We start from the raw sequence: 26,925 nt of genomic DNA on the forward strand, positions 1-26,925 counted from the left end.
TTTTATTCCAAAATGTGAAGTATAAATCTACAGACTTAGCAAATCATTTTTTCAAACCCATGAATAAATTACTCTGCAGGCAAACTTTCCTTTATCTGCTCCAAGATCTAACAATATCTTAAAAAATAAAATCACAATTCCAGACAAGAATCATCAGATTTTAAACTAAAAGAAGTTACCACTCATCCTGTAAATGGAAAAATTTAGGAATGAACTTTTCCATGGTCATCTTCCAGCAAAAGGATGTTTCCTGACAGGCATGGAAGAAGCTCTGCATGACACTTCTCGGAGGTTGTTCAGTAACCCAGACTGCTAGTGACATCATTTCTAGTGAGATATCCTCGTGCAGCACCTTCTGCGTTGGAAAAGGGGCTGCCCTCAGTGGAGGTCAGAGACTGGAGATTCTGCAAAGACAGAAGGAGTTTTTCCACAGAATTCAAGTTCTGTGAGGAACTCCTCATTTACACAATTTAACTTCTCTAATCCTTCCCCTTTCTCTGTGCAGTTGATGAAGACATGTTCTGAATAGAACGGTGCTTCTTCAGTGGAGCCCTGAGCTTATTTATAGCATCACTGCTACTAGATACATCTGAGACAAGTTATATGACAAATCAAGTTCTGAACAAAGATTAGATTCTTTGTAGCTTTGTAGGATTTATGCCAGAATAGTGTTTATAGCCAGCTTTCCAATCCCCAAACACAGCTACTCAGTGGAAAAAATGCAAGGCCTCAGATTGTTGAGGGAATCCAGTACTCTTTTCACAAAGCAGGGATTCCCATCCTTGTTAACAGCGATGAAGCAGGAGAATTTCCCCTTTCCAAAAAATAAAAGCCTTCCAAGTTTAGAGGAGACAGAAGAGACAGACAGACACTCTCCTCCATCCCCTTTTGAAGCTCAGGTTCTCCTGCAAGATCAGAGGGCTACAGCTCAGTGGCAAGTCTTGAAGGAAGTGTGGTTGTTAGCTGGGGCACAAAGTAGATGTCTAAATTCAGACCAACTACATTGCTTTTACAAAGCACAAGCAAGACCTTTGCAATCCAGCTGAACTATACACAAGGCATTTGAACAAAATGCATCTATAAAACCCACCCAGTGCCCGTCCTCCCCCATGTTCCCACTTACTCACCTCATGGTTCAGGACATGAAAGTCCTCACACTTCCCCGGATGACCGCTCTGCAGATGGGGCATCGTCTCAGGCTGGGGGCACACTCCACACACACCACCAAGTGGCCACAAGGAACAAAGACAACGGACACATCTTTGTCCATGCACACTTTGCACATCCTCTCCTCCTGCAACCGTCGCAACTGCTCCTCTGTACTCAGTGGAAGTTCTGCTTAAGAGAGAGAGACACAGAGCAGTGTTATCTGAATTTTTTTGAAAGGATCTTTCCATTCCATAGTTCAAGAACCTTAGTTTTCCCTCCTCGTTTTGTTTAAGATCCATGACAATGGCAGGACAAACCCCTGCTATTCCAGTCCTGGGCCCCTCAGAGGTCTGGCCACATGGTGGGTTTGAGATTTGAACAGTGGGCAAGAGAGGATAAAATTAGTGAACGGTGATGTATGGGTAATCCACGGTAAGCACTCTTTTGGGTGTTTTAATCTTGCCTAACACAATAGGCCCTATTCCCTGAATGGGGTCTGGAGGTGCTACCACATTCTGAATAATAAGAGGAAACTGTTTTGCAGTTTAACTCTTACATGGGAGGTAACGAGCCTTAGTATTTCCTGCTGTAGAGACTGTTGTGGTCCAGCCCAGGCAGATTTTGTTACCTCACCTGATTCTTTTGAGCACTCGGCCTGTGTGTCTCGTCTTTGTCCTGGCACACCAGTCTCCCTCTCCGCATGCTCTGTAGAAATCCGAAGGAATGAAGGAAGATGGCATTAATCCTCCCATGCTAAAAAGGACTTTAAAAAAAACAAAGTAGGGTCCTTGCTGGAATTTCAGTTCAAGTGTGCAGTGTTGCTAAATGAAAATGGTTCTCTTTAGGAGGCTGCTAACCCTGCATGCTCAGCCTGGAATCGGACAGCAAAGCTGGGTTCTCGGATTCTCATAGCAACACCAAGACTTGTTGATGAACCATAAATTAGATAATCCAACTCACATGAGTCCCATCCCCCAAAACAAGTGCACACAAAATTCTGATTTTGGGCTTTTTCTAAACAGAAAAATTTCCATTTTATAAAAAAGGGCTATTTTTGGTCAGAAAGATTGCAGCCAGCGTTGTAGCATATTAGAGACAGAAAGGAGGGATGTAGAGCAGCATTTGTCCTTTTCTATGTAGGACTGCAGTTATAGGGTGGGGGTACTAACCCTAGAAGTCTTCCTTTAACAATTGCCTGTGTCCTCATAGTTTAAGCCATAAAAAAGTCACGTTATTAGCACATTATTTCGCCCCCCTCCCAACCCTTTACAGTCAACTGCTCCTCGAATCAGACAGAGATGGAATGGTCCTCTTGAATCATCCAGTTTAAATAGCAGGCCCAAAGGGAATCCATTTCTGGACTTGCTGCAATGTCAGCACTGGGTGTACACCTAAGTCATGATGTATTACATCTTGCTTTAAAAGCTCTGGTACGAGAGAATTATTGAAAAGCAGCTATACGCCAGGTTGCTGGGAGACCGCTAATGTAACAGATGTTCCGACAACTGTAGACTCTGCAGGCCCCTCTACAACTGAACCGTTTTTCTCAGTACCACAGGGCTATGAAGCTAAGGGAAGCATGATTACATTTCATTCTAGTCTAGGAAGAAACAGTGTAGACCCAAGAGATAGCTTCACTGAAATGCAAAAACTTCAGTGACCGTCAGAGGAGGTGGTGGGATGCGATTAGATTGATCAGTGAGGTTTAAGAGGCTGAACTGTCATACCTCTTTCTTCTGCACTGCTGCTTTCTTCCCCATCTACCTGAAGCAGATCCAAGACCAGTTCGGACACAGATAAGTAGCAGGTGCCAGTCAGCAGGTGTCTACTCTGCACCAAGTTCATCACCAAGCTGTGGTCAAAGCCCATCTGCAGGACATCCTGCACTATGGAAGACTGATCCACAGGAGGAGATGACAATTCCCGATTCCCCTCAGAATCTGTAAAGCACAGGGAGGAGACACTTTACAAAAGAGGGGGAGCTTAACAGGCTACAAAGTAGCCAACTCCATATGTCGCAGGATATGGCTAGGGACTCTAATCTAACTGAGTTCTCTTTCTTGGTTTAGAATATTCTAACTATCCAACAGCCAATTGTGTATTAGAGAGTTAGATAGGCAAGATGTAGTTCCACATTTCACGAGGCCATTTATGAAATTTAAATGAATACCGTAGGTCATGCCATATTCCATCATAGTAATAGATTTAAAACAAATATTGGTCTATGGCCATTAGAATGCTACAATCTAGTACCTCACTCCTTTTCCCATCTAGTACTGCAGGGACTCAAATGGCCCTGGAATAAAGGGTGAAATCCTGGCCCTGCTGAAGTCAATGGGAGAATTGCAATTAACTTCAGTGAAGTGAGGATTTTACCCTAAGCATCTGAGGTGCTCAGAGGCAGAACTTTCACGCAAAGTTCCATTAAACAGAATTTAAAGCAAAGCATAGAAGGGATATTAACCTGCATGCTTCACAACATATACCAACTGGTAGTGGTAAGGAACAAAAAGTGGTTCCTCCCCCTCCCTTGATTGTGGGTTCTGAGGACACAGGCAATATCATCACTAGCCATGGAGGAGCCTACAGGAATTGCAGTGAGTACCCAAGAGTCTGAATGCTAACCACGAGTCTTTGGTCCGCACGAATCAGTCGCTCAAGAAACTAGACTTAACTGATTTTAGTTCACTGGACATTCTGAAAAAGTTTAAATAAAAATAATTTGGGGTGAGAGGAAACATTTTGTAGGAAATGAAAGGTAATCAGTTTAAATAATTGGAAAGCCATTTGAATAAAAAAAATGGTCTTTTTGACACTATTAAATGAAAAGTTTCATCTGGTAATTTCAACACAAGTTTGCTACATGTTTTCACCAACCTGAATCTGCATTGTTGGGGGGAGGGAAGCAAGCTTTGGGCAGGCACTTTCAACAGCAGAGGTCACCTTGGTTTCAGATCCCAGAGGAAGTTTCTTAGTAATAATTCTGGAAGCCATTTCACACAAAAATGCAAGCCTCTCAGAAAGAGATTCTGCCTGCAAACTCTAGAATATGCAGAAGCCAGAGTAATAGATCTGCAGCTCTTTCATCAAAAAGAGAAGACAATATGCTTTTCCACACAAACCTTGGGGTGCAGGGGGATCTTGTTCAGCCTGTTGCCAGAAGCCTCCCTGAAAACACCACAAGACAAAACAGTCACAGAAGGGAAGTGTCTCCTCAAACGTTTTCCCCTCCACGGCACAAAAAACCCCCTACAACCCCATTTAAAACTCACTGGAGCTACCGGAGTGTTGAAGTCAGAGTCTTGAACGCTGCTAACAAAGTCTCTGCCCCTTGACTGCAGCAAAAACTCACACCTGTGGAGAAAAAGGCAAATACCCAGTGAAGGACAGCAGACCTTGTCTGAAATTCATCATGAGGGTGGTACTAAGCTTCCTAATGAAACAGGGAGTATATAGCAATATCTCAACGTACAAAGCACAAATGTCATCCTTGCCACAGTGGACAGGCCCTCCCTGCTGTAAAAATATCTTCCTGTTCAAGCAGGAAGAATGGTGGTTTAAGGCTCCTGATCTCCCCAGAATAGGTCAGACTTCATTTTCAGGCCTGTGTGATTGGCTTTTGCAATGGAGCCTTTCAGCCAGACTGGATCATGGGGAAAATGGTTCTGTGGCCTCACCTGTAAGAGCCACCACACCAGGACTAGGTGTACGACATCCTGCCATTTACACGTAAAGGCCAATACAAGGGCTGCTCTGATGCCAGGAAGAGACAAAGGCAGTATTAAAGTTACCATGAAGCAGTGATAATAGAGATTGACCCACAGATCACGGTCCATAAACTCTATAGAAGTAGAGGTCTGAACTCTGCAGCTCAGGCTAAGTTCCAGTGTGTGGTTTTGATTGAAAAAGCGTTAGATTTGCAGACTCATGTAGTGTAGATTTGTACAATGCCTAACCCAATGGCTCTCCACTTCGTCGTGGCCTTTAGGAGCTACAATGATAGAAGTGTACAGCGATCATCATGACCCCTGAATGAGGGACAGAAAAGACTGCAACAGAAACAATACAGCCAGTTAGGATGGGAGCTTCCAGGGTAGTTCTCAGGAACTACCAAGAGACTGACACTCAGTTAAGTTCCTGCTTTGACCACAAGCTGTTCCAGGATACGTTTTTAATAGTGCAAATAGGACAAAAGCCACCGGCTTCATTTCATGTCGGCTTATTAGCTGGTAGCACTATTTGTTCATAATTGACCTGGCTGGATTTGAATGGATAACAGAGATTGACAGCTCTACATACTAATGATCTAGTTAAATCTCACCTGGGGCATGAGGTTTGACTGTGGAGCAAGGTCCATTCAGTATAAAACTGACTAATGATTTGTAGTTCAAACCCCAACAAGCATTAGTATACCATGAATTACCTTGGAAACCATTTGGCATGTTCCCTCCAGGGGTCATCTCCAAGCTCCCAGTTCCTCAAGCTGCCATCACAGTAAAAACACCTCACAGTGTCACCTTGACCTGAAAGCAGCATTAAGAGAAGAGCTGATGTCAGGTACATGAGCAGATAGTTACACTAACCCACGGGCAATTTGATGTTGCTACCAGGAGAGCTGGAAGAGTTACAATATGTTTAATTGTTACCATAACAGGCTCAGACCACACATCACAACTGTCCCATGACTCTGGCTCACTACTTCTGCAGCTTGCCCCTGTTCAGAGACAGAGTCAAGTTAGAGCACTGGTTCAAAATTTGAGTTCTAGCTGGCTTGCCTAAGTTGCACCAATCAATTATTAGGATTCCAGTGTTGGGTCAATGAACATTTTGGATGGAAGCTTCATGGATTCTCTGTACTTCCCCTTTGTGGACTCATGTATCCCAAGTGTATTTTATATGTCCACTCCCACTGCACACAGCCGCCCCCTCCTGTTTCTTCAGCCAGCAAACTGCTCCCCCCCATGAAGATCGCCAACTAGGGGGGGGTCCATGAAATTGGTTTACACCACTCCCCCTAGTAATAGGGGTCCTCATTATAAAGATCCCAAGCCATCCAGCCCAGGGAGGAAACTGGGCAAGAGATTCATTGGGTTTAACAATATCAGCATGCCTGCTACAGGGCAGGATTTTGAATAAAGCTATATATAAAGTTACACCTTCCCACTCAGCAAGTTATACCTGGGTCCCACTAAAAAGAGAATTTCTGGGAGTGGATAGGCCTTCCAGTCATAAGCTGGACTCTTTAAAGAGTTTCAGTACAGCTGTTCCAAATCACTGGGCATTCAGACATCCTTGAATGCTCTAAAACAAGGGAACTATGTGGATCAGACAGACTGGGCTATTCCAGAGCACTGCCAGTCAAGTGACCTCTGGGTTTGCCATGTTGTTGGATTGTTTCCCAATGGATCCCCATTATCAGTAAGTCTCAGTATTATGTTTTCAAACAGCTGGTCTGCAGGTAGAAAATAAATTTCAAAACAAATCTGACAAAGGGTTCCAACTACAACCTCTGCCTTCTGGTGTATTCTGTTTTCCTGAGCTGGTTGTTCTTTTGTCAGTAGTGTTTGGCTCTAAAGCATACATAACTATAATTCCAGAAAAAGCTATGAGCTAGTACACAGTGGAGATTTCACATCTGGTTGCTCAGTTCAGGACTAGTAACAAGAGGTACCTCCTCACACCATTTATTGTGAAGTACACTGCAAAGCCTTCAAGGAATTCAAGGAGAGTCATTTAGGCTATGTTAGTATTCATGTGTAATTAATATATAGCAAGCCAGAAATTTTGCACATGTAGTTAGACTAGAGAAGGGAAGAACGTGTCTAGTGCTACATTAAGAATTTTAGTTCTACAGAGGGATTTTATCAGTGCTATAAATCAGAACAGCAGCTCACTGGATCAACCCTGACAGAACTATAGGTTAAATACAGGTTGTGGGAAGCACAGAGGTGAAAATGCAGTGCTTGCATGTGTAGCGAGATTAGATTAAAATTCCTTGGTTTGTTCTGTGACAGTTTGACACTGTCTCCGTAGGCATGCGCGGCTACAGTTTGTGAATGTTATGAACAGATTGAGCTCCCGCCGCACAAACACTTCTGCCAGAAAAGTCCGAGTCCTTACATTGGTGATGCCCTGTGCATGGGAGTTTTCAGACCAAGACAGGAATAGCATTCAAAGACAATAAAGATTTAAAATTTTAGCATTACCTAGAGTTAAAAATTTAGACGTTTTCAAAGTGATTCTTCAGATGAACAGCCCCAAACTCATTAAATTTCTGTTCATGTCCCAGAATTACAGGCAGTTAGCAAGCTAGACAGAGCCTAAGAGAGACTTTGAAATTAGCTGGGATCCACAGAGCCCAAAACAGCTTCTGAAAAGGGGACATCTACAGACAGGTGACGGTCTCTCTTTTTAAGGAATAAATATAAAATAACTCCACGCTGTCCCCTCCATATAACATTCTACTCCGCTTCCACTTGAACTGTTTGAATGTCATAACTCATGTTAGACTTTACATTTAGCCAAGTGCTATACTAAGGAGTGTGGTACAAATGGGGCACATTACATGACTGCAGACTTGCCGACTGTTGCCATTATCCTCATTTGTCTGTCACATCCCTTGTTGCTCCTGCTCTTAAAACTTAAAATAAGCTCCTCAGAGCAGAGACTTCCCATCACAGGTTTGTCCCAAATCTGACCCAACAGTGGAGAAGAAAGTCTTTTTGATCTATGTTTACACTGCACCCAGCACAATGGGTCCTGGGTCCATGCAATACAAGTACACCCAGGGCTCCTACAATACAATACACCCAGGGCTCCTACACAGAACCACATTATGAAGAAGAAGGAGACTCCTAATCCCAACTGAGGCTGCTACAATAAAAATAAAGTGTAAATGCAACTGGAAAGCCCCAAAGCCAAATTACCTAACGATGGAGTTTGAACCTTACAGGTCTAGTAAGAAAGGGGTGTGCTCTAACTCGGTTCCCCACGGTGGCTGCATTTGCAGTATAGACCTTAACTCTGTCCCAGTACTGTGAGAATGTTGTGCAGGGGCTAAGCTGTGTTTGAATCCCATCTCTCTGCTGTTCAGGATGGTCCAGTTAAGGAGAACTCTGTGGCCCCTCACACCTAGAAGAGGAGAGTCAAGTTGAGGCTCTACTGGAGAGGGCTTCATGGTGTGGTATGTAAGCAGCGGGGGTTGGTGCCAGCCACAGTATATGGGTGCAGTATAAAAAAACTGCCCTAAATAGAGCTTGTCTAACAGGAAACACCATACAGCTCTACAGTTGCACACAGAGGGAGGCTTTCCCTACTGTATGTACCTGTATATAGCCTTGGCAGAATTAAATAATTTTGATGGCTAATATGCTTATTTATAAGCTTTAATTGTTGTTAATTTAAATCAGAGGTTTTCAAACTGTGGGGTGTGCCCTCCTAGGAGGGCACAAAGGGGGGGGAAGACTAGCAGTGACGCCAGCCCTGCATGGCAGGGCTCAGGGAGGGTGCACCACTTCCAGCCCCTGACTCACCTCAGCGGGCCACCTAGCCTGTGGATCAGTGTCAACATGCAGAGCAGCCGTGCCAATTTCTGCTCCCAGCAGCCTCCATACCCAGCACTGGCTCCACCCCCAGACACCATTACACACACCTTCCCCCACCCGGTAAACCAGAGTGGGGGGAAGGCAGGTATTGTGCTATTTTTGCCTGGGTTCAGGGGGGCCCAACCAAACATTTTAACTCAAATGAGGGGCTCAGCTCAGAAAGTTGAAAACTGCTGATTTAATTTTTCACCGAGAGGGATATCATGTGGCGCGTGTCAGGGTCAGAATTATTTAAATACAATAGATGTTGAGATTCAAAACCGTTAAAGCTTCATAACTGTTAAAATGCAAGTTGTCAACTTCACAGGTCAAAATACAGAGTAAAACAGCCTTAAAAATCACACTAATAAGTCTCAAGCAACTATTTGCCTCTTGGTAAATCATCATCAATGGAAATATTTATCAATTTCTGCATGTGCAGTGGAATTTACGTGTATCGACATTTACCGATAAAGCTCTCATCCTGCCAAGCCTACCTGTATAGAAGAACCCTGCTCTGGCCAATTGCTCAGGATACAGCTCTGTGTATGGTGGCCAGCTCTGGAAAGTGGCTAGTCGCATCGCCTCGGTTTCCATCTCCGGGTATTCTGGTTGACTGGGTAAGGCCGTCTCTTCCACATCCATCCTCTGTAGGAGGCTGAGGATCTGCCCATCCACATAGTCTAAGATCTCCAGAAAGGGGAGCATCCGCTGGTTGCCAACATCTTCACCACAGATGAATTTACAGGTAGGAAAAAATTTTTGGTGCTCTCGCATGGGTTGATCCTCAGCCTCCCAGCTCCTCAAGATACCACCACAGCAGAAGCACTGCACTCGGTCACCAGGACCCAGGAAGAAAAAGCCAGCCTTAGCCAGGTCTGTGGCAGAGACAGGTGAGCTCTCTGGCCACTGCCGGAAAGTCCTCAGTCTCTTCTCCTCGCTCCGCATGCTGGTCTTAGACAGCTGAAAATGCCTTGGCCCAGACCTGATCTCCTCTGGGGGAAAGCTGTCCTCCATGTCCCAGCACTGAGAGGGGGGAAAAAAAAAATTTATATATATATATAAGACAATTCCTCAGTGACCAGCTGTATTCCTGATGTCAGGCAACACTCAGACTGCTGGTCTGCATTCACAATCCCCACAGTTCATCCTGCTACATGTTCTAGAAAGCTCGTGGTCTCAACAAAGCCAAGCATGTTCCTGAATTGCAGCCAAACCAGAGCTCCAGATGGTCTATGCCCTGATGCTGCTTTTTCCTGGCCCCTTTCCCTCGATCCCCACTAATGTCTGGAGGGAAGAGACCAGCAGTTTCCCCCTTCCAGTCTCTCAAGTCACAGGGAAGCTGAAGTAGTTTGCAGGAAAAGCAAAAACAAGGCCAGGCCTATTCAATGCACTTGGATAAAGTCACCCCAGCTTTCAGTCTCTGACCTGAACAGCGAACACTCAGTCACCTCTCTAGCCTTTAACAAAAGTATAAAAAGGATGTAATTCCTTGGTTTGCTTTTCTAGAGACACAATGTTCAACAAGCCAGAAGCCTACACAGAGTAGCCAAGACCCAAGCAAACGTTTCCTCATGTTATCCCTTTTATAACCAAACCAGCCTCCAGTTACACAGGTCGCATATTCAATTAGCGGGCTTCTCTTTGCATGCTGTGTATACATTTAGCATAGCAGCCTGTGGCCTGGAGCGGAATCAGCAGCTTGTGACTGATCACTCCTACCCATCCTATTTCACAGTACACCTCACCACTGCAGCAGAATCACTACAGAAGGAGCCCAAAAACATTGAGGCCCATGTTCCTATTGGTTTCCTTAAGTCACAGTTAATGGTGGTAGTGGTTTGCTGCCTTCACTAGTCCTATATCGAAAGGACGGCTGAAATTAAAGAAAATATTACTTGATTATCCAAGCCTCCCCGCTCCTCAAACTGAAACTCAAACTCCCCCCTCCTCCCCTGACATCTGTGAGCCATTCTGCAAGGCTACCACCACTTCTGTGTTGCCAGCAAAAGTAGATGCAAAGAGGCTCTGGGCCTCAATCTTCTCTCACTCACACAGGTGAGAATCAGGAGTGATTCCACTAAAGGAAAATGAATTACTCAGGAGTAGGAGACTCCATATACTTGGCAAACAGCAGTCATTGATAGAGCCTCTTTTAATATAAATGCACCTAAGAAAACCCAGGCCAAGTCTAGGTCACTAGCTCAGTTCGGGTCAAGTCAGTATTGACCATCTGTTGGCGATTAATGGACTTTTATGGTATAAGCGGACTGTTCTCAATACAGTGCACAGGCACCCATATCTTAACAAGCTAAAATAAAGAGAGATATTATTTAACAAGAGTCATAGCATTCTAAAGACATTTACTATCAAGATGCGGCCAATCGTTACCTTGCCCACTTTACTGCATGGTATACCCCTTTCCCTTAGCCTTTGGGTGCTTTTGGAAGCCTGAGGGAAACTGTACAGAGCCTAGCACATTGTAGGCCCATTCTTTACTATTAGTACCTTGTTCACTGAGAGGTCAGTGACAGAGGTGACATGGAGTCCTAGCTACCTAGTAAAAATCCCTCCAGAAGAGAGTTGCAGTACATTGGTGGGTTTGTGTGGAGAAGCTTGCTCTGGCATTGCCTGTGAGATACATGTCCCATGAGTGACAGACTGAAATCACCATTACTGAGACCAGTATTTCATGGGCACTCACTGACAGACAGCCCCAGCTGCTCAATGGAGCCTGCTCACCTGCACCTCTCTCCCACAGAGGCAGAAAAAAAACCCAAAACATTATTAGCAGGACGGCTAGAATTTCCTTCCATAGCCATCGCTGGACAAACCAAAGTGGTGGAGAAGAAGGCCCTGAATGCCCATGCTAAAAACAAAGTGTGTTTGTGCTTAACACACTGAAGCAATTGCTTGAGAACAGGGTCACTGGTGTAAAAGAAATCCATATAAAACTGCTAGAGTCAGTGAGACTTAGGGGATTTGCAGAGCAGCAAAGTTAAAGGTACCTGGAGGCAGCTTTAACCTACATACCAGATTTCACTCTCAGAAGAGCTGCAGAGCTTCTTTCTTGTGTGGGGCAGCTCTACAACTCCAGCACTATTTCAGTCCTGGGCTCTGTCAAAGCAAAAGTCATAGTTAATGTCAAACTGTAGCAGGCATTATTCTCTGCAGGGAGCCATCACCAGTGATTGTCACTTACCTAACCATACACTGGAACAAGTTTACCCAGTTGGGGCAGGGGAAAAAAGAGGTGGGTTACCTCATCCAAGACTCAATAGTAGAGCTAGACTTCTGGGGAAGTAGCAGGCAGTTAGTATGCTGGAGTGGTTTTCTTGGGGGAAGGTGGGGTTGAGTTGGTTTTAAACTAGGACGAGTAAGAGATAACATCCAGTTCATGCCTACCTGGTCATAAATCATAGCCACCCACCCCTTGCCTTCCTCCATCCCTCCCCCAAAGGAGCCCCCATTTTTTTGCCTATGTTGAAATAATGTATTGGTCCTGCCAGGGACCCTTTAGACAGGAGCCTTCATAGCAGCTGAATTCCCCAAGACCAGACTGAGATTGCAAGAAGTCACAGAAGTGAAAACCAATGTTTCTACCACCCCATACACACCTTCCTGGGGCATCAGAAACATAGACTAAGCCCCCTACATCATCTTCCTCAAGTACTTACTCAACACTAGACCATTAAAAGCTAAGGCTAGACACCCATTCATTAACAGTCCCATTTCAAAGGGGGTAATCTAGCCAGAATCCAAATGCCTCCCTCCAATTCTACTCAGCAGAATATTGACCAAACAAGAGCATAACTGACCAGGCCCTAATCCGCATCCTCTGGAGCACTTCTAACATCCAAGACCTTCCTAGAGAAGCTAGTTTGTCTCCCCAACCCTATTTATAGCTTCCAGGGACCATTGCCTTGTGCTGTGACTGAGACAGGTCAGCTCTGTTTCTCTTTTTTCTAGATCATTGCAGCTGCCCATCTGGAGGGTGTGGTACACCTTGCAAGACTTGAGTGATTTCACCTGCTGGGAAAGCGCCTATTGCTGCTTTCCCCTGATTGGCTGGTCTACCTTTCATCTCCCTTCACTTTCCCTGTGAGGTAAAGGGCCCATGTGAACGTTCAGCTATGTTTCCTACTAGTCTTTCAGTAAGTAACTGTTCAGGTAGCCAGAGCAGACCTCATCCCCTGTGTTGCTCTTTGGGAGACTCCCTATTTACATCCAGTGGAATAATCCCTCCTTTCTCCCCTCTTCCCCGCCCCTCTCTGAAATCCCCCACTCAAAGTGGTGGCTGAACAGAAGGCTTGGAGTTTCTCTGCAGAGAGGGATGTAGTGAGGGATGCTTAACGTTGTGTGCTGGAGGATTTCTTGGAGATTCACTCTTAGCCCCTGCAGCACCCTGGAGACCAATTAGGAGCTAGCAGACCTGCTGCAGCTCTAGATCCCAGTACCGTATATTTCTGTATAAAAATTCAAAAAGCTATTGAAAAATTTAGAGAAGCACAAATTACCCAAATAATGATACAAATTGATTAGCAGCGCTGAATATTTATATTGTGGTAGCACCCCAGGGTCCCCATCCTGATTTGGGCCACATTGTGCTGGAAGCTGTACCTACACCTTGATTATGGCCCTGATCCTGCAAACACTAAAGCACCTGCTTCGATGAGACTACTTATGTGTGTAAAGTTAGGTAAGGATTTGCAAGATCCAGGCCATAACCACTCTGTGCCTCCATCTGTAAAATGGGAATAATAACATTTTCCTGCATCATAGGGGGTGTTGTGAGGATAAATTCATTGGGACATAATTATAGTTTACGCTAAGCCCCCTGTGGACTGCTCTGGGGCCCTAAAGTGGATGGAAATTACATTTACATTCATTTTAGGGGCAGTTGACACTGCCAGAGTGGTGCAAAAGGTGTAATGTAACTAAGAGACAGGCCCATTAATATCTGTGAGTGGCTCGCATACTTCAGTGATTGGGGTAGAACTTATATTTCAAAACTGTTTTGTCTGGAGATTCTGGACTGCTACCTACTGGGTCAGCATGAGAGATTTTGGAACGTTAAACCTTGGCGGCCGTGTAATTGTGTAGCTTCATACACAGGCAGTTCACTTTGTAATGCTGCTACTCCTTCTTTGGATTGCCACAATTTTGAAACTAATAGTTTCTCTTTCTTTTAATATCTGTTGGTATCGTCACATATTTTTCACTTTTCTGAAGCATCCTCATCTGTTTTGTGCCGCCTTCTCATTTTCAACAAAATGTATTGGAATATAAACACATGATGGGAGCCATAAAGGGAGGAGGACTTGCTCAAAGAGGTTTGAATTGTTTACTTCAGCTATGTTGTTGCAGAAGAGAATGATCTTTAGCTTCCACAGCATCCCTGAAGTTTGAACACTTGCTCTATCTTTCTTTGTCCTGTGGTCAGGGAATGATTTTAAGGTGGGTCTTGAACAGCACAGGGGCTTGAAAACTTGTATCTCCCCTGCCACATTTTCCATTTGAGAAAACAGAATGTGCTACCACTCATTTTAAAGAAGAAACCTGTTGGATCATGCACTGCCCCTAATTAACCAAAATCCCCCTCTCCAAACAAGACTATAAAACAATTGTATGTTTTTAAAATTAAAATGTCAGCATAACCATCTGAGGTGGGAACTTTGTCTTCATTTTTTAAAATGTGCTCTAATTAAAATCTTGAAGGTGAAACCTAAGACATGCTACAAACAGTAGAGGGCAGTGCTTATTTACAGTACTGTTCTGAGAATCCTGTTGTGGATGGATGTGGTTGTTTTTTTTTAAATCCTTCCTGAGTACACACACAACCCACTAGCTTCTGCTCCTCTGGTCCAATCCCTTACAAGTATATATGGATTTTGCAGAACATACATTAAAAACCTAAGACACCTGAAAAAGCCACTCGCACAAATTCCCAGTTACAAGAGATATTTTGGGGAGCTGTTGGTGAGTTATAGCAAGCTGCCTGTTAATAAATAATAATAATGATTAATAATGGTTTGCTTTTATGAAGCATCTTTCAGTCAAGGATCTTAAAGTGCCGGGGGAGAGTTGGTAAGTATTATTATCTCTGTTTTTCAGATGCGGAAGTGGCACCATAGTAAAGTTAAGTAACTTAACCCAAACTCATGCCGCAGTTTGGATGGAGTCAAGCATAGGCCCAGGTCTCCTGATTTTTAGGCCTCTGCTTTAATGATCAGGCCTGTTAAAAAGGAGGAAGCTGTAGAAGGCTTCAAAGGAACAGAGAGTGGGAATGTAAGGGCCATAAGATGAGGCAGCTTTTAATGCAAATGCTTGCTATAATAGAACCTCCTTAATTTTGTCTTAGTAATGTAAACACCCAATGATTTCCTTATCCCAAACATGACAGTCGCATCCCACATTTCAATCAAGATTTAGTCGCTACTTTTACAAAGTAAGTTGCAGTGCATTTATCAGTAGTCTAAAAAGTATTAATAGTAATAATTAAAACTAAACCACAATTGCCCTAATATGGAGGAAAAGGCATGCAATTTCCTCCTTTTTTTTTTTAAACTTTTGTGCATGTTCACTTGATGATTCAGTCATGATTCGGGAAGGCTCTCTCTCATCAGGCCATAGAGTCAACCTCTCCTGTTGACGCTGTTCCATGTTGTGAAAATAATTAAATAATCACTGTGCCAGGGAGAGAGAGACTGTGGGTATGTCTACACTGCAATAAAACACCTGGGACTGATCTGGGTCAGCTGATTTGGGCTCACGGAGCTATACAATTGCTCTGGGATCCTCCCTCTTTGTGGGGTCTCAAAGCCTGGGCCCAAATGTCTGCACTGTAATTTGATTGCTCTACAGCCCCAGCCTGAGTCAGCTTAGCCGGGCCAGCCGCAGGTGTTTTATTGTAGTGTAGACATACCCTGACGCTGTAGCTGAATAAGTAGGGCACCTAAGAGATACAGCTTTGAGTCCCTACTTTGAATCAGGCAGAGCAGGGGCTTGAAGGTGGGTCTCTCACATGCCAGATGAATGCCCCAACTACTGGGATATTCTGGGGTCTCTCACTCACCCCTTCCTCTCCCCCACCCAAAAGAATCAAAAGGTTTCATTTTTGTTCCTATGTGGAATGAAAACCAATGCTGAAACCTCAAACGAACACTCTAATCACTGGGCTAGCGGCAATTCTGTCTCTGTCTCATTTTGACCAGAAAATTCTGTCCTGCTCCTGAGAAACCATCCTGATGAGATTTTTGTTGAAACTGAGACATTTTTGCAAAACAAAGTTTTGATTTTGACAAATAGAATTTTCCAGTGGACAAGCATCTCACTGAAAAAGGCCTGACCAGCTCTACTCATAAGGGTAAGGATCTGTGGCTGGGGATGGGACATGATGGAAGGAGATATGGGGAGACCCTGTAGTACAACTCCCAAGTAGGCTGGGACAATGTGTTAGGGTCATGAAATCTGGGGTCTTAGAAGCAGGAGCGCTAGTTATATCTGCTTTATGAAGGCTTTTTCTTCTCCCCCCCCCCCCCGACAATTTATGACTGTCACTTTCCTGCCCATTGGCCTCATCCACATTAATGTCCTTGAGCTCCCTTCAGTTCTGAATGACCAGCTGGTTGTCATCCTGGAGCAGAACAACACCCAGGCTCCTTGTGCACTTGGGAGCTGATGACACCAGCTCTCCCTCATCAGTAAAATCTTTGATGGTGCCTGTCTGTTGCAGCTCCCATGGGAGCCTGCCAGCCAGCGCTGATGGACCGAAGAGTATAGCTGTCTGATAGGAAATTCCAAGGCGTTCATGCAAGAGTCCACTGTGAAAAGACAGTGCTTTCCAACCCAGTGAATAGTAACAAGGTGTGTTGAGAAGTGACTGTATGTACAGACAGTGGCCACAGAATCACTTCTTCAGGCTGGGGGCAAAAAATGCCTAGCTTTGATTTCTATTCACCCTGCCCAAGAATCTTTTTTTTTCCCCGTCCCATCACAATGCATGTTAATACATGTGCAGAGCACTTCTCTTTCCCCATCAGTGCTTACCAGTCAGGGCTTTCCACCTGCTTAAGGTCTTCCCACAGTCTGATCATTAATCATTATTTTTAATTCATCACTGGATTTTTCAATAATAAAAAATAAGCAAAGCCAACACATACACAACAATTAATAATAAATCACTGCCCATCCAAAGAGCTCAAAGAACTTTACAAACATTAATTAAGCCTGCCAAACACCACTGTGAGGTGGGTATATATTATTATAACCATTGTATAGATGGGTAAGCTAAAGTACAGAGAGGTGGTTATGTGATTTACCAAAGAGTCCTGACCATAAGACTGCCTCCTGAATATTCTATCAAACTTAGATAGTTCTATAACCTAATCATTATAGTACTAACTGAACACCTCACAATCTTTAAAGTATTTTATCTATTGTAATATTTACAATAGCATTGATGCAGCAAGCAGTGTTAGCAAAGGGAGTTACTCAGACTCCAATATGATTAGCTGTTAGGCCACACCTGGGGAACAGAGTCTCTATTAAAGGAGAAGTTTGAAAAGCACAGTAGATACCCGAAATCCTGATACAGGAAATGCCTTCAGAATCCTGTTGTGATTTTGAAGAACAGGAAACTAACATGCTTAGTCCCGATGAATAGTGTAGACCCAATAATAATAATAATATTCAAATACTTGCAATCACCAAACATGCTTAGAATTCAAATAGAAGAGGAAGTGTGACCGGATACCTATCAGATTGCAATTGCAGACAGCATCTTGTTGAACTGTAAAGAATTATAGTATGAGTCCTGGCCTTCTATTTCTTTTTATGGGAAGAAAGCTGGTCAAATCCCTCACAAGGAGAGGAGAGAAATTTGGGGCATGAAGGAACTCTGGAAATTTCTATACTTGTTTAATTTTTCTACAGTGAGAAAACTACTCATGATAGTAAAGTTAATTACGTACGTAAGTGTTTGCAGGTCAGGTCCTAATTTGTTAAAAAAACCTTTTCATAAGAACATAAAAACATCCATACTGGGTCAGACCAAAAGTCCATCTAGCCCAGTATTCTGTCTTCCTACAGTGGCCGATGCCAGGTGCCCCAGAGGGAACGAACGGAACAGGTAATCATCAAGTGATCCACCCCCTGTTGCCCATTCCCAGCTTCTGGCAAACAGAGGACAGGGACCCCATCCCTGACCATCCTGGCTAATAGCCATTGATGGACCTATCCTCCATGAACTTATCTAGTTCTTTTTTGAACCCTGTGATAATCTTGGCCTTCACAACATCCTCTGGCAAGGAGTTCCATAGGTTGACTGTGCGTTGTGTGAAAAAATACTTCCTTTTGTTTGTTTTATACCTGCTGCCTATTAATTTCATTTGGTGACCTCTAGTTCTTGTGTTATGAGAAGGAATAAATAACACTTCCTTATTTACTTTCTCCACATCAGTCATGATTTTACAGACTTCTATCATATCTCCCCCTTAGTCGTATCTTTTCCAAGCTGAAAAGTCACAGTCTTATTAATGTCTCCTCATATGGAAGCTGTTCCGTTCCCCTAATAATTTTTGTTGCCCTTTTCTGAACCTTTTCCAATTCCAATATATCTTTTTTGAGATGGGGCGACCACATCTGCATGCAGTATTCAAGACGTGGGCGTACCATGGATTTATATAGAGGCAATATGATATTTTCTGTCACATTTTCTTTCCCTTTCTTAATGATTCCCAACATTCTGTTCGCTTTTTTGACGGCCGCTGCACATTGAGTGGATATTTTCAGAAAACTATCCACAATGACTCCAAGATCTCTTTCTGGAGTGGTAGTTGCTCGTGTTCCTGTAGTATATTCCCCACTTGAGTTTATTAAGGTCAATTTGTGACATCCGAAATGTTACACTGCACCCAAATGTGAGGTTTCATCCTAAGGTTCAGAACTTCACAAGCAGCAATGACTACAGGAACCAGTGAGCTGTAAAGAATAGCTTTTCAATATGTAGCAGAGAAGCTCAATTATTTTCATATGAAATTGTAATGAATGGTCCTTTTATAAAAAATGAAAAATTTTATTGAAAAAATTGGTTTTATTTTCTGATTTTTTTTCCACGAAAAGCAAAAATTATTTGGTTTTCAAAAAGGGAAAAAGTGGTTTTTCTTTCTTGCCCTTCCTCCCTTTTTTCTTCTGGACAGTCCTCCCTTTTTTCTTCTCCCTTTTTTCAAACTGGACAGTCTCTACATAAAAGAATAAATGGACACAAATCAGATGTCAAGAATTATAACATTCATAAACCAGTCGGAGAACACTTCAATCTCTCTGGTCACGCGATTACAGGCATGAAAGTTGTGATATTACAACAAAAAAACTTCAAAACCAGACTCCAGCGAGAGACTGTTGAATTGGAATTCATTTGCAAATTGGATACAATTAACTTAGGCTTGAATAGAGACTGGGAGTGGCTAAGTCATTATGCAAGGTAACCTATTTCCCCTTGTTTTTTCCTACCCCCCCCCGACATTCTTGTTAAACCCTGGATTTGTGCTGGAAATGGCCCACCTTGATTATCATACACATTGTAAGGAGAGTGATCACTTTAGATAAGCTATTACCAACAGAAGAGTGGGGGGGGGGGGGGGGCGGAAGAAAACCTTGATTTGTGCTGGAAATGGCCCAACTTGATTATCATACACATTGTAAGGAGAGTGATCACTTTAGATAAGCTATTACCAGCAGGAGAGTGGGGTGGGGGGAGAGAAAACCTTTTGTAGTGGTAAACACCCATTTTTTCATGCTTTGTGTGTATAAAAAGATCTTCTATACTTTCCACAGTATGCATCCGATGAAGTGAGCTGTAGCTCACGAAAGCTTATGCTCAAATAAATTGGTTAGTCTCTAAGGTGCCACAAGTACTCCTTTTCTTTTTGCGAATACAGACTAACACGGCTGTTACTCTGAAACCTGTCAGCATGTAGACTGTGGGAGAAAAATGTTTTGTGTGTGAGAAAAAACTATCTTGGGGAAGCAAATGAGAGAGGAAGTGCAGGGTCGGTGGGGGGAACCTGAACAAAAAACTAAAGCCAAAGGAGAAACCAACTGCAGCAGGGAGCAAGTGAGCGCACAGAAAGAAAATTACAGACTAAGAAATCTACCAAAATGGATGAAAGAGTTCCTGGCTATCTCTCATCACTTAAAGTGGAGGGAACATGAGGACATGTCTTTTCTTTCAATATAAGGATAAAGGGCTGGATTGCATCTGCACAGGGCTGGCTGAACAAAGAAGACGACACCAAAGATGAAATCCTGGCCAAATTGATGTTAGAAATTGACGCCAACAGGGCCAGGAGTTCACCCACCAAATCTTCCCCACTCCCATGCTGAGGGGCTGATCACAATCACAGTCTTTGTGTTCCCTGAGCACAGGAACTGCTCTAGGCTATTGCTAACTGCAGCTCTGGCCTCCCCAAAGAGAGTGAGAAGAGTGAGGTTGGGATACACTGGCTTGATGCCACAAACGGACTGTAAAACTATGGGCTCCATTCTTCCCTACCCAGAAACAATCCTTCCAGAAGTAAAGTGCACCTGGCTCAATCGCTCCCTTTGGCCCCTGGACAGCATAGCTTCTTCAAGAACTGTGCCATCAGTAATCCCTTACATGGATCCTCCCTCAAGAGGATGGAGGTTCCAAACTGCAGAAGGGGATGCGGTAACTTACTATGTATTAGCCTGTAGATTCGGGGCAGTGGAAGAATCTGAGGTTGCTTGGCTGGCTCCCTTTCCCTGCCCCTTACAATCCATGGAGCTGCGCTGCTTTTGGGTCCTATGGTACAGTTTAAATGGATCTAGAGTTGGGACAATTGTGCCACAATGAAGCAATTCTGTACTGCGATGTGCAGATTTTGAGTGGCAGCTGTGACTTGTTAGTAGAAGAGGGCACTCTATGCCATCCATCCATAGTTAAATCAGTGGCTCTTTAAAGCGATTGTTGTAAAAGATAGCCAGCCAAGTTTTCTAAAATCAGGTTTGTTTTTGTTAAAATTGTTTAACTAAAATAGTTAAATGAAATCCATTCTTGTTTTCTATTTTGCTCTCTTCTGTTTTCACCTAAAACAGGGCACAGCTACTCCAAACAACATTTGTTTAAACAAAAGTTTCTGATAACTCCTTAAAAAAAAGCTGCTGTCATTAACATACAGCGAAGGGCAGCATAAAATCCCTCCTTTACCTGTAAGGGGTTAAGAAGCTCAAATAACCTGGTTGGCACCTGACCAAAAGGACCAATAAGGGAAGAAGATCCTTTCAAATCTGTGGGGGGAGGTTTTGTCAGTGGGGTCTTTTGTTGTTCTCTCTGGGACAGAGAGAGACCGGGACAGAAAAAAAAAAATCCTCTCCTAAAACCCGACCTCAAATAAGCATCTAGATTACAAAAATTGTAAGTAAAGCAAGGAAATGTGAAATATTATCTTTTGTTTTAGCTTGTGAATTTTCCCTATGCTTAGAGGGAGGTTTATTGCTGTTTTTTGTAACTTTAAAGTTTTGCCTAGAGGGGAATCCTCTGTGTTTTAAATCTTATTACCCTGTAAAATTATCTTCCATCCTGATTTTACAGAGGTGCTTCTTTTACTTTTTCTTTATAATAAAGTTCTGTTTTTAAAAACCTGATTGGTTTTTAGTGACCTAAAAACCCAAGGGTCTGGTCTGTGCTCACCTTGTTTACCTATTTGGTTGGTATATTATTCTCAAGCCTCCCCAGGAAAGGGGTGAAGGGGTTTGGGGGATATTTTGGGGAAACACGAACTCCAAGTGGTCCTTTTCCTGAATCTTTGTCTAACTCACTTGATGGCAGCAATCCCGTCCAAGGACAAGGAAGAATTTGTGCCTTGGGAAAGTTTTTAACCTAAGCTGATAGAAATAAGCTTACGGGGTCTTTCCTGTGGGTCCCCACATCTGTACCCTAGAGTTCAGAGTGGGGAAGGAACCCTGACAGCTGCCATCAGCTGGTGACTAATGTGAGTGCTACCATTCAGCCATTAATTTCTGTTAAAGAAGGATTTGTCAGGCATTATTATCAATCTAATGGAGCACATCCTGCTTTCTAATTGGTAGAGTATCAGCCAGCGAGGAACACAGAACTGCCAGTTTTCCAATTAAACCATGATATAGCCTGGAACTTGTTTATTTTTTATGGAGACATGCCCAGTTGCCTGAATGGCATTTGGGTGACTGGCAATGAGGGGCATTCTTGTGTTACTTAGGTTAGCAACTAATTTCTCCCCATGCAAATAAATTGAGAATAAGACCCCTCTGACTCAAGAGATATCTGACAGTGGGCATGATAGAGAAGGTAAGACAGAAGACCAATGTGAAAGCCATCCGGCAGAATGTGAAGAAGCTGAACTGGAACATGGGTGATACTGTCCTAAAAAGCATGACAAAGATGGACTATCCTTATAATGTAATGGAAACTAGCAGATGATAAGAACAATTGAGTTATCAGTGATAAAGCTGGAGAGATGGAGTGGGTATCTTTGGAAAACCATAGTGGTCATACACTATCCAGCTACGCATCTTTTGCTGCAGCACCATGATGAGGGTCTCGCTGCCTTGCAATGAACAGCAAGTAGGCTTGATAATGATTACATGATAATGTCAACAGGCCATGCTCTTTGTATGAGACTGAGTCCCTCCCCTGCATTCACAGAACAGCATGGCAATGACACGAAAACAGGAGGAAAAAAGGAAAAACGACATCTAGCATTTGTTGGTGTCTGCCTTTATTTTTGGCATCAAATTATGAAAATCCTCGTTTCGCCCATTTCTTTGTCATATCCCATCAAAAATTTTAGAATATGGCTTTCTATGCAGTATTGTTTAATATCACCCTCCTGATTTCAATGCAGAATAATCTGCAGCAAATCCCTGTAACGTCTAAGGAAAAAAACCTGTCTTGTTTTTGGCAATTTTCACACAAAACTCTTGTGAGATTTGAGACGATTTTAATGGAAGAGAGGGAAGTCCTTTGTTTCTCTGTTTTCTCAAAGAAATTGTGTTACTTCCCATTGTGTGGGGCAGCCTACGTGAAGACATTATGCAACTCTCTTTCAAATCAGTTTCATTCTGAATCTTGTTGCTGCTTACCTTAGCGGTGGGTGGTTTTTCTTGGCTGTGGGTTTGAAGCTGATTTTTGTAAATGGTTTTATTTCCAGATTACGTTAAACTTCTGTCCTAAAGACAGTGCAAAACTGTTTTTGAAAGTTGTGTGGAAGAAGTATAGCTCATGAAGCAATATCCTCACAAAACTAGAACTAGACATATACTGTATCTTGTAGATGCTCCATCTTTGAGTCTGAAATAGTAGGGCACAATCCTCTGCACCAACCTCATGACTCCAAGCCACCTTTACACCTCCTCTAAACTTGCAGCAGCTGGGGGTCAAAACCAGCCCACAGGGCCAGCTGGAGTAGCAACAGGACTTCTATAACTTCTGCTGGCTAGAACAGTCCTCTGGGCTTTATACCCTTGGGAATCCATGAGAACTCTTTTAAGGTCCTTTGCACTTTGTGCCACAGACTTCCTGTGTGAACTTGGATAAGTCACTTCACATCTCTGAGTCTCAGTTTTCCCTACTATACATTGGATATAATAATCCACTACCTCACATAGATGCTATGAGGCTGAATTAATTAATGATTATACAATGCTTTGACATCCTTTGATGGAAGGTGCTACATTATTGCAAAATATTAAAAGCCAGAGTCTCAGCTGTGTTTAAGTTCTGCTTGCAGGCAGCGAGATAGAGGGCCAGCTGGGGGCTGGTGGCGACTCCCTAACTCTGAGCTGTATTCCCTGGTGCAAGTGTGTCGTGGAATCTTCCTTGGTCATACATCCTCCTTGCCCTGCCCCAGAATGCCCCCTTCTCACTCTACACTAGGTCCAGATCCTGCATGTGTATGTTGGGGAATCTACCAAAAGAAGGTATCTTCACGCTGAAAAGAGGCTATGATTAAAGCAAATCCCTGCATGTTGTATGATACCTTAATGAGAAGCCAGATTTCTGGGCATAAACAGCAGTGCATCTTAAAGCTTGTCCTGTCAACCTCATCTATTCCCATTCTCCAGCCAGATGACAAGTACATGTATAAAATATTAGGTGATATGCTACATGGCACGATGTTAGCTACTGGGTCATTCATGCTGCCTATCCTGCAGCTACATGTGCCTCATACAAGGTGAGAATGGTGAACTAATAATTTGCAAGCCCTTTGTGGTTATCTCTCAACATCACTGTTAGTTGGGTGCATGGAGGATGCCAGTTTTTGATACAGTTTTACAAGATTCTCCACCAATTAGAGGAGGAATCCTATATTTGGGCATTAGGTGGATTGTGTGACCTATAGGTATAATGCCTCTGTTTGAAGCTCCACATGATTTTAGATCATAGCTCTTCAGGGGAAGGACCGTCATTGTTCAGTGGTTAGCACAAGGGGGCCCCAACTCAGCTGAGTCCTCTGAGCACTACTGCAATACAAATAACACCATAATGATGACACAGGCAGATTTTTCAGTGTCCTTTTCCCCATCACACTTGTGTTGCCAGCAAAGAGCATGATTTGGCCCTCAGGATTAAGATAAAAGCAAATATAAATCCTTGCTATTATGGTATCAAATACATTACCTTAGATCTTTCACATTATAGAAACACAGCCGTTTAAAAGATTGTAAGCCCTCTGAGGCAGGGATTATTTTTCTGTTCTAGCACAATGGGTTTGTGGTCCATGACTAGCATTCCTAAGCACTATCACAATTCAAAGAAGAAATAATAATAATAAATAATAATAAATAGCAATTCTAGCTATTAAACGTCCCGCCCATCTCTGAAATACTATATCATTATCTATGAAGAGAAGCAGCCAGATACAACTGCTAATGAATTCAGATGAATTCTGGAATTCAGCTGCCAGAACTAAACAGGCAACTGTTTTCATTAATTTGGACCTCTCATTAAAGAAATGCCAGGCCTCTCTCTAGAACTGCAGGGATTCAACTCTGACATCATTCCAACTTTGCACATAAATCCTAGCACATGCTTCTACTATATTAGTTCATTTCCTTACCTTTAATCAGCACAAAGATAAATTATTAGATAAGAATCCCTGAGAAGCTATAGGGTGAAATACTGGCCCCACGGAAACCAAAAGGAGTTTTCCTATTGATTTCAATGTGGTTAGGATGTCACCCATAGTTTTTTCCAAACTAGCAACTTAAATATTATTGTACAGGAAAATAAAATTAATTAATCAGATCTAAAAACAGGATCACAGTGCTGATGACTGCTAATACAAACATTTCTGTAAAGCAGTGGTAAGGACCGGATCTTTTAGCTCAGGGGTTCTCAGCCGTTTTCTTTCTGAGGCCTCTCCCAACATGATATACAAACTCCACGGCCCACCTGTGCCACAACTGTGTTTCCGCATATAAAAGCCAGGGCCTGCATTGGGGGTAGCAAAGAGGCTACACCAAAGAGCCCAGGGCTCCACACCACAAGGGGCATCATGAAGCTAAGTTCCTCAGGCTTCAGCATCAGCCACACCGAAATGGTGGGTCTCAGGGCCCCGGGATACAGTCCCACATGGCAGACCTTCGGCTTTCTGCTCTGGGCCCTACCAAGTCTAATGACAGCCATGCTTGGCAGCCCCCCTGAAACCTCCTCGTGGCCCCCCAGGGGTCCCCAGACTCCTGGTTGAGAACCACTGTTCTAGCCCACGATCTCTCTTGATAACCATATTCCATAGGAACTACGAAAATGTTAAACTCATACAAGTGGGGACAGAGCTCTCTCAGCTGTTTGCTAGGACTACAGAACATCTTTTTGGCAGAGGATGGAGGCAAGACTGACACAGACCTTATGTCCTTCAGAGAAAATTGTAAACTTCACTGTTAATAAAGCCTTCCCAAAGCAACAATAACCTCAAAAGAAAACACAAGAAAAAAAGACAAAAGGGGGACAGAGAAAAGAAGAGAAAGGAAGCTGCTGCTTATGGATTAAAAGGTCCCAATTTGAGGCTTGGCTGTGGTAGGTAAAATGTATGACAAAAAAAGACGTAAGAGAGACAAGGTAGGTGAGATTATATGTTGGACCAATTTCTGCTGGTGAAAGGTAAAAGCTTTTGAGCTTTGTAACTTCCACCAATAGAAGTTGGTCCAATAAAGGATATTATCTCACTCACCTGTGTTGTCTCTCACCTCCCGCAAGCAAAAAGGCTACACCACTGCAAGAAACAGACACGAACACAGCAAGCCAGCTGATCTGATCCCAAGCTCAGAGCCAGAGGTACAGACTGTGCTGGCTGCATTTGACTCCAAGCATGGGTGCTGCAGAGTAGAATCCCATGGACTGCAGAGGTGTGTGTGGGTGTGAGTGTGTGTGGGGGGGAAACAGTTTAAAACTGCCCATTTGCCCCCAAGCAGAACACTGCGGGTTGTACCTTGGGTTGCCAGTTTTGGTTGGACTTATTCCTGGAGTTTCATCACATGACATAATCTTTAATTAAAGATTAATCTTTAATTCCTGGAGAGGTTGGCAACCCTAAGTGGTACCCCACGTGACAGCCATGGCACAGAACCATGCAGGCTGCATTTGAACCCAGACCCTAGGTCCGCCGCGTAGAATGATGCAGGCTGCCTTTAAGCCTCAGCACAGGGACTGCGAGGGAGGACAAGCTGGGCTAGACGCATCCCCAGGCGCACAGGCTGCACCCGACAGCCACCAAGGCTTAGAGTGGCCAGACAGCAAGTGTGAAAAATCGGGATGGGGTGGGGGGGGTGGGGAGTCATAGGTGCCTGTATGAGAAAAAGTCCCCCAAATCAGGACTGCCCCTATAAAATCGAGACATCTGGTCACCCTACCTAGGCTCCACGGAAGGGCATGTCCCCAGGCGCCCCGGGTAGGCCCCTGCGAGCTGCACCGAAAGGCCACGGCCCAGAACATGGGCTTCAGCTGATCTCCCGCGTGGGGGCCCCAGCCCAGGGTCTGGGGGCACTGTCTGACCCAGCCGGGGGGGGGGGGCCGCAGTGCAGAGCCAGGAGCCCTGCTCCCTGGCCATGCCCTGGGGTGGGGAGAGCCCATGTAAAGCTCCCGCAAAGCCGGAGGGGGGGGGACAGGCCCTGCTGCTCCCCACTCAGAGCAGCC

At 43.8% G+C, this 26,925-nt stretch overlaps 1 protein-coding gene across 5 annotated transcripts; it reads right to left on the bottom strand.

Annotated features, from left to right (window-relative positions):
- On the bottom strand, window positions 1-26,910 carry BIRC7 (baculoviral IAP repeat containing 7). Of its 5 annotated transcripts, none has more exons than XM_073309153.2 (10): window positions 26,643-26,910; window positions 11,766-11,849; window positions 9,230-9,758; window positions 5,573-5,672; window positions 4,422-4,503; window positions 4,272-4,317; window positions 2,877-3,089; window positions 1,783-1,854; window positions 1,128-1,338; window positions 1-404 (listed from the first exon to the last, which is right to left on the bottom strand). In XM_073309153.2, the coding sequence occupies exons 3-9, from the start codon at window positions 9,747-9,749 to the stop codon at window positions 1,136-1,138; spliced, it is 1,236 nt and encodes a 411-aa protein (XP_073165254.2). In that variant the 5' UTR covers window positions 9,750-9,758; window positions 11,766-11,849; window positions 26,643-26,910; the 3' UTR covers window positions 1-404; window positions 1,128-1,135. The 5 variants fall into 5 exon arrangements, with proteins under 5 accessions (XP_073165254.2, XP_073165257.2, XP_073165255.2 ...); XM_073309156.2 differs by having other exon boundaries at window positions 1,128-1,335; window positions 26,643-26,909; XM_073309154.2 differs by lacking the exon at window positions 26,643-26,910 and adding an exon at window positions 11,935-12,147.
- Between the last annotated feature and the right edge of the window lie 15 nt (window positions 26,911-26,925).

The sequence above is a fragment of the Lepidochelys kempii genome, chromosome 13 (genome assembly GCF_965140285.1).
Source record: "Lepidochelys kempii isolate rLepKem1 chromosome 13, rLepKem1.hap1, whole genome shotgun sequence".
Taxonomy (NCBI): Eukaryota; Metazoa; Chordata; order Testudines; family Cheloniidae; genus Lepidochelys; species Lepidochelys kempii.

Bases quoted from the DNA above. Each gene is read 5' to 3' on its own strand.
- BIRC7 (XM_073309153.2), bottom strand. From the start codon at position 9,749: ATGGAGGACAGCTTTCCCCCAGAGGAGATCAGGTCTGGGCCAAGGCAT. The intron at 5,673-9,229 runs GTAGGCTTGGCA...TGCTGCTTTCAG, and splicing joins AGCAGGGTTCTTCTATACAG to GTCAAGGTGACACTGTGAGG. The intron at 4,318-4,421 runs GTGAGTTTTAAA...TGGTGTTTTCAG, and splicing joins TCAACACTCCGGTAGCTCCA to GGAGGCTTCTGGCAACAGGC.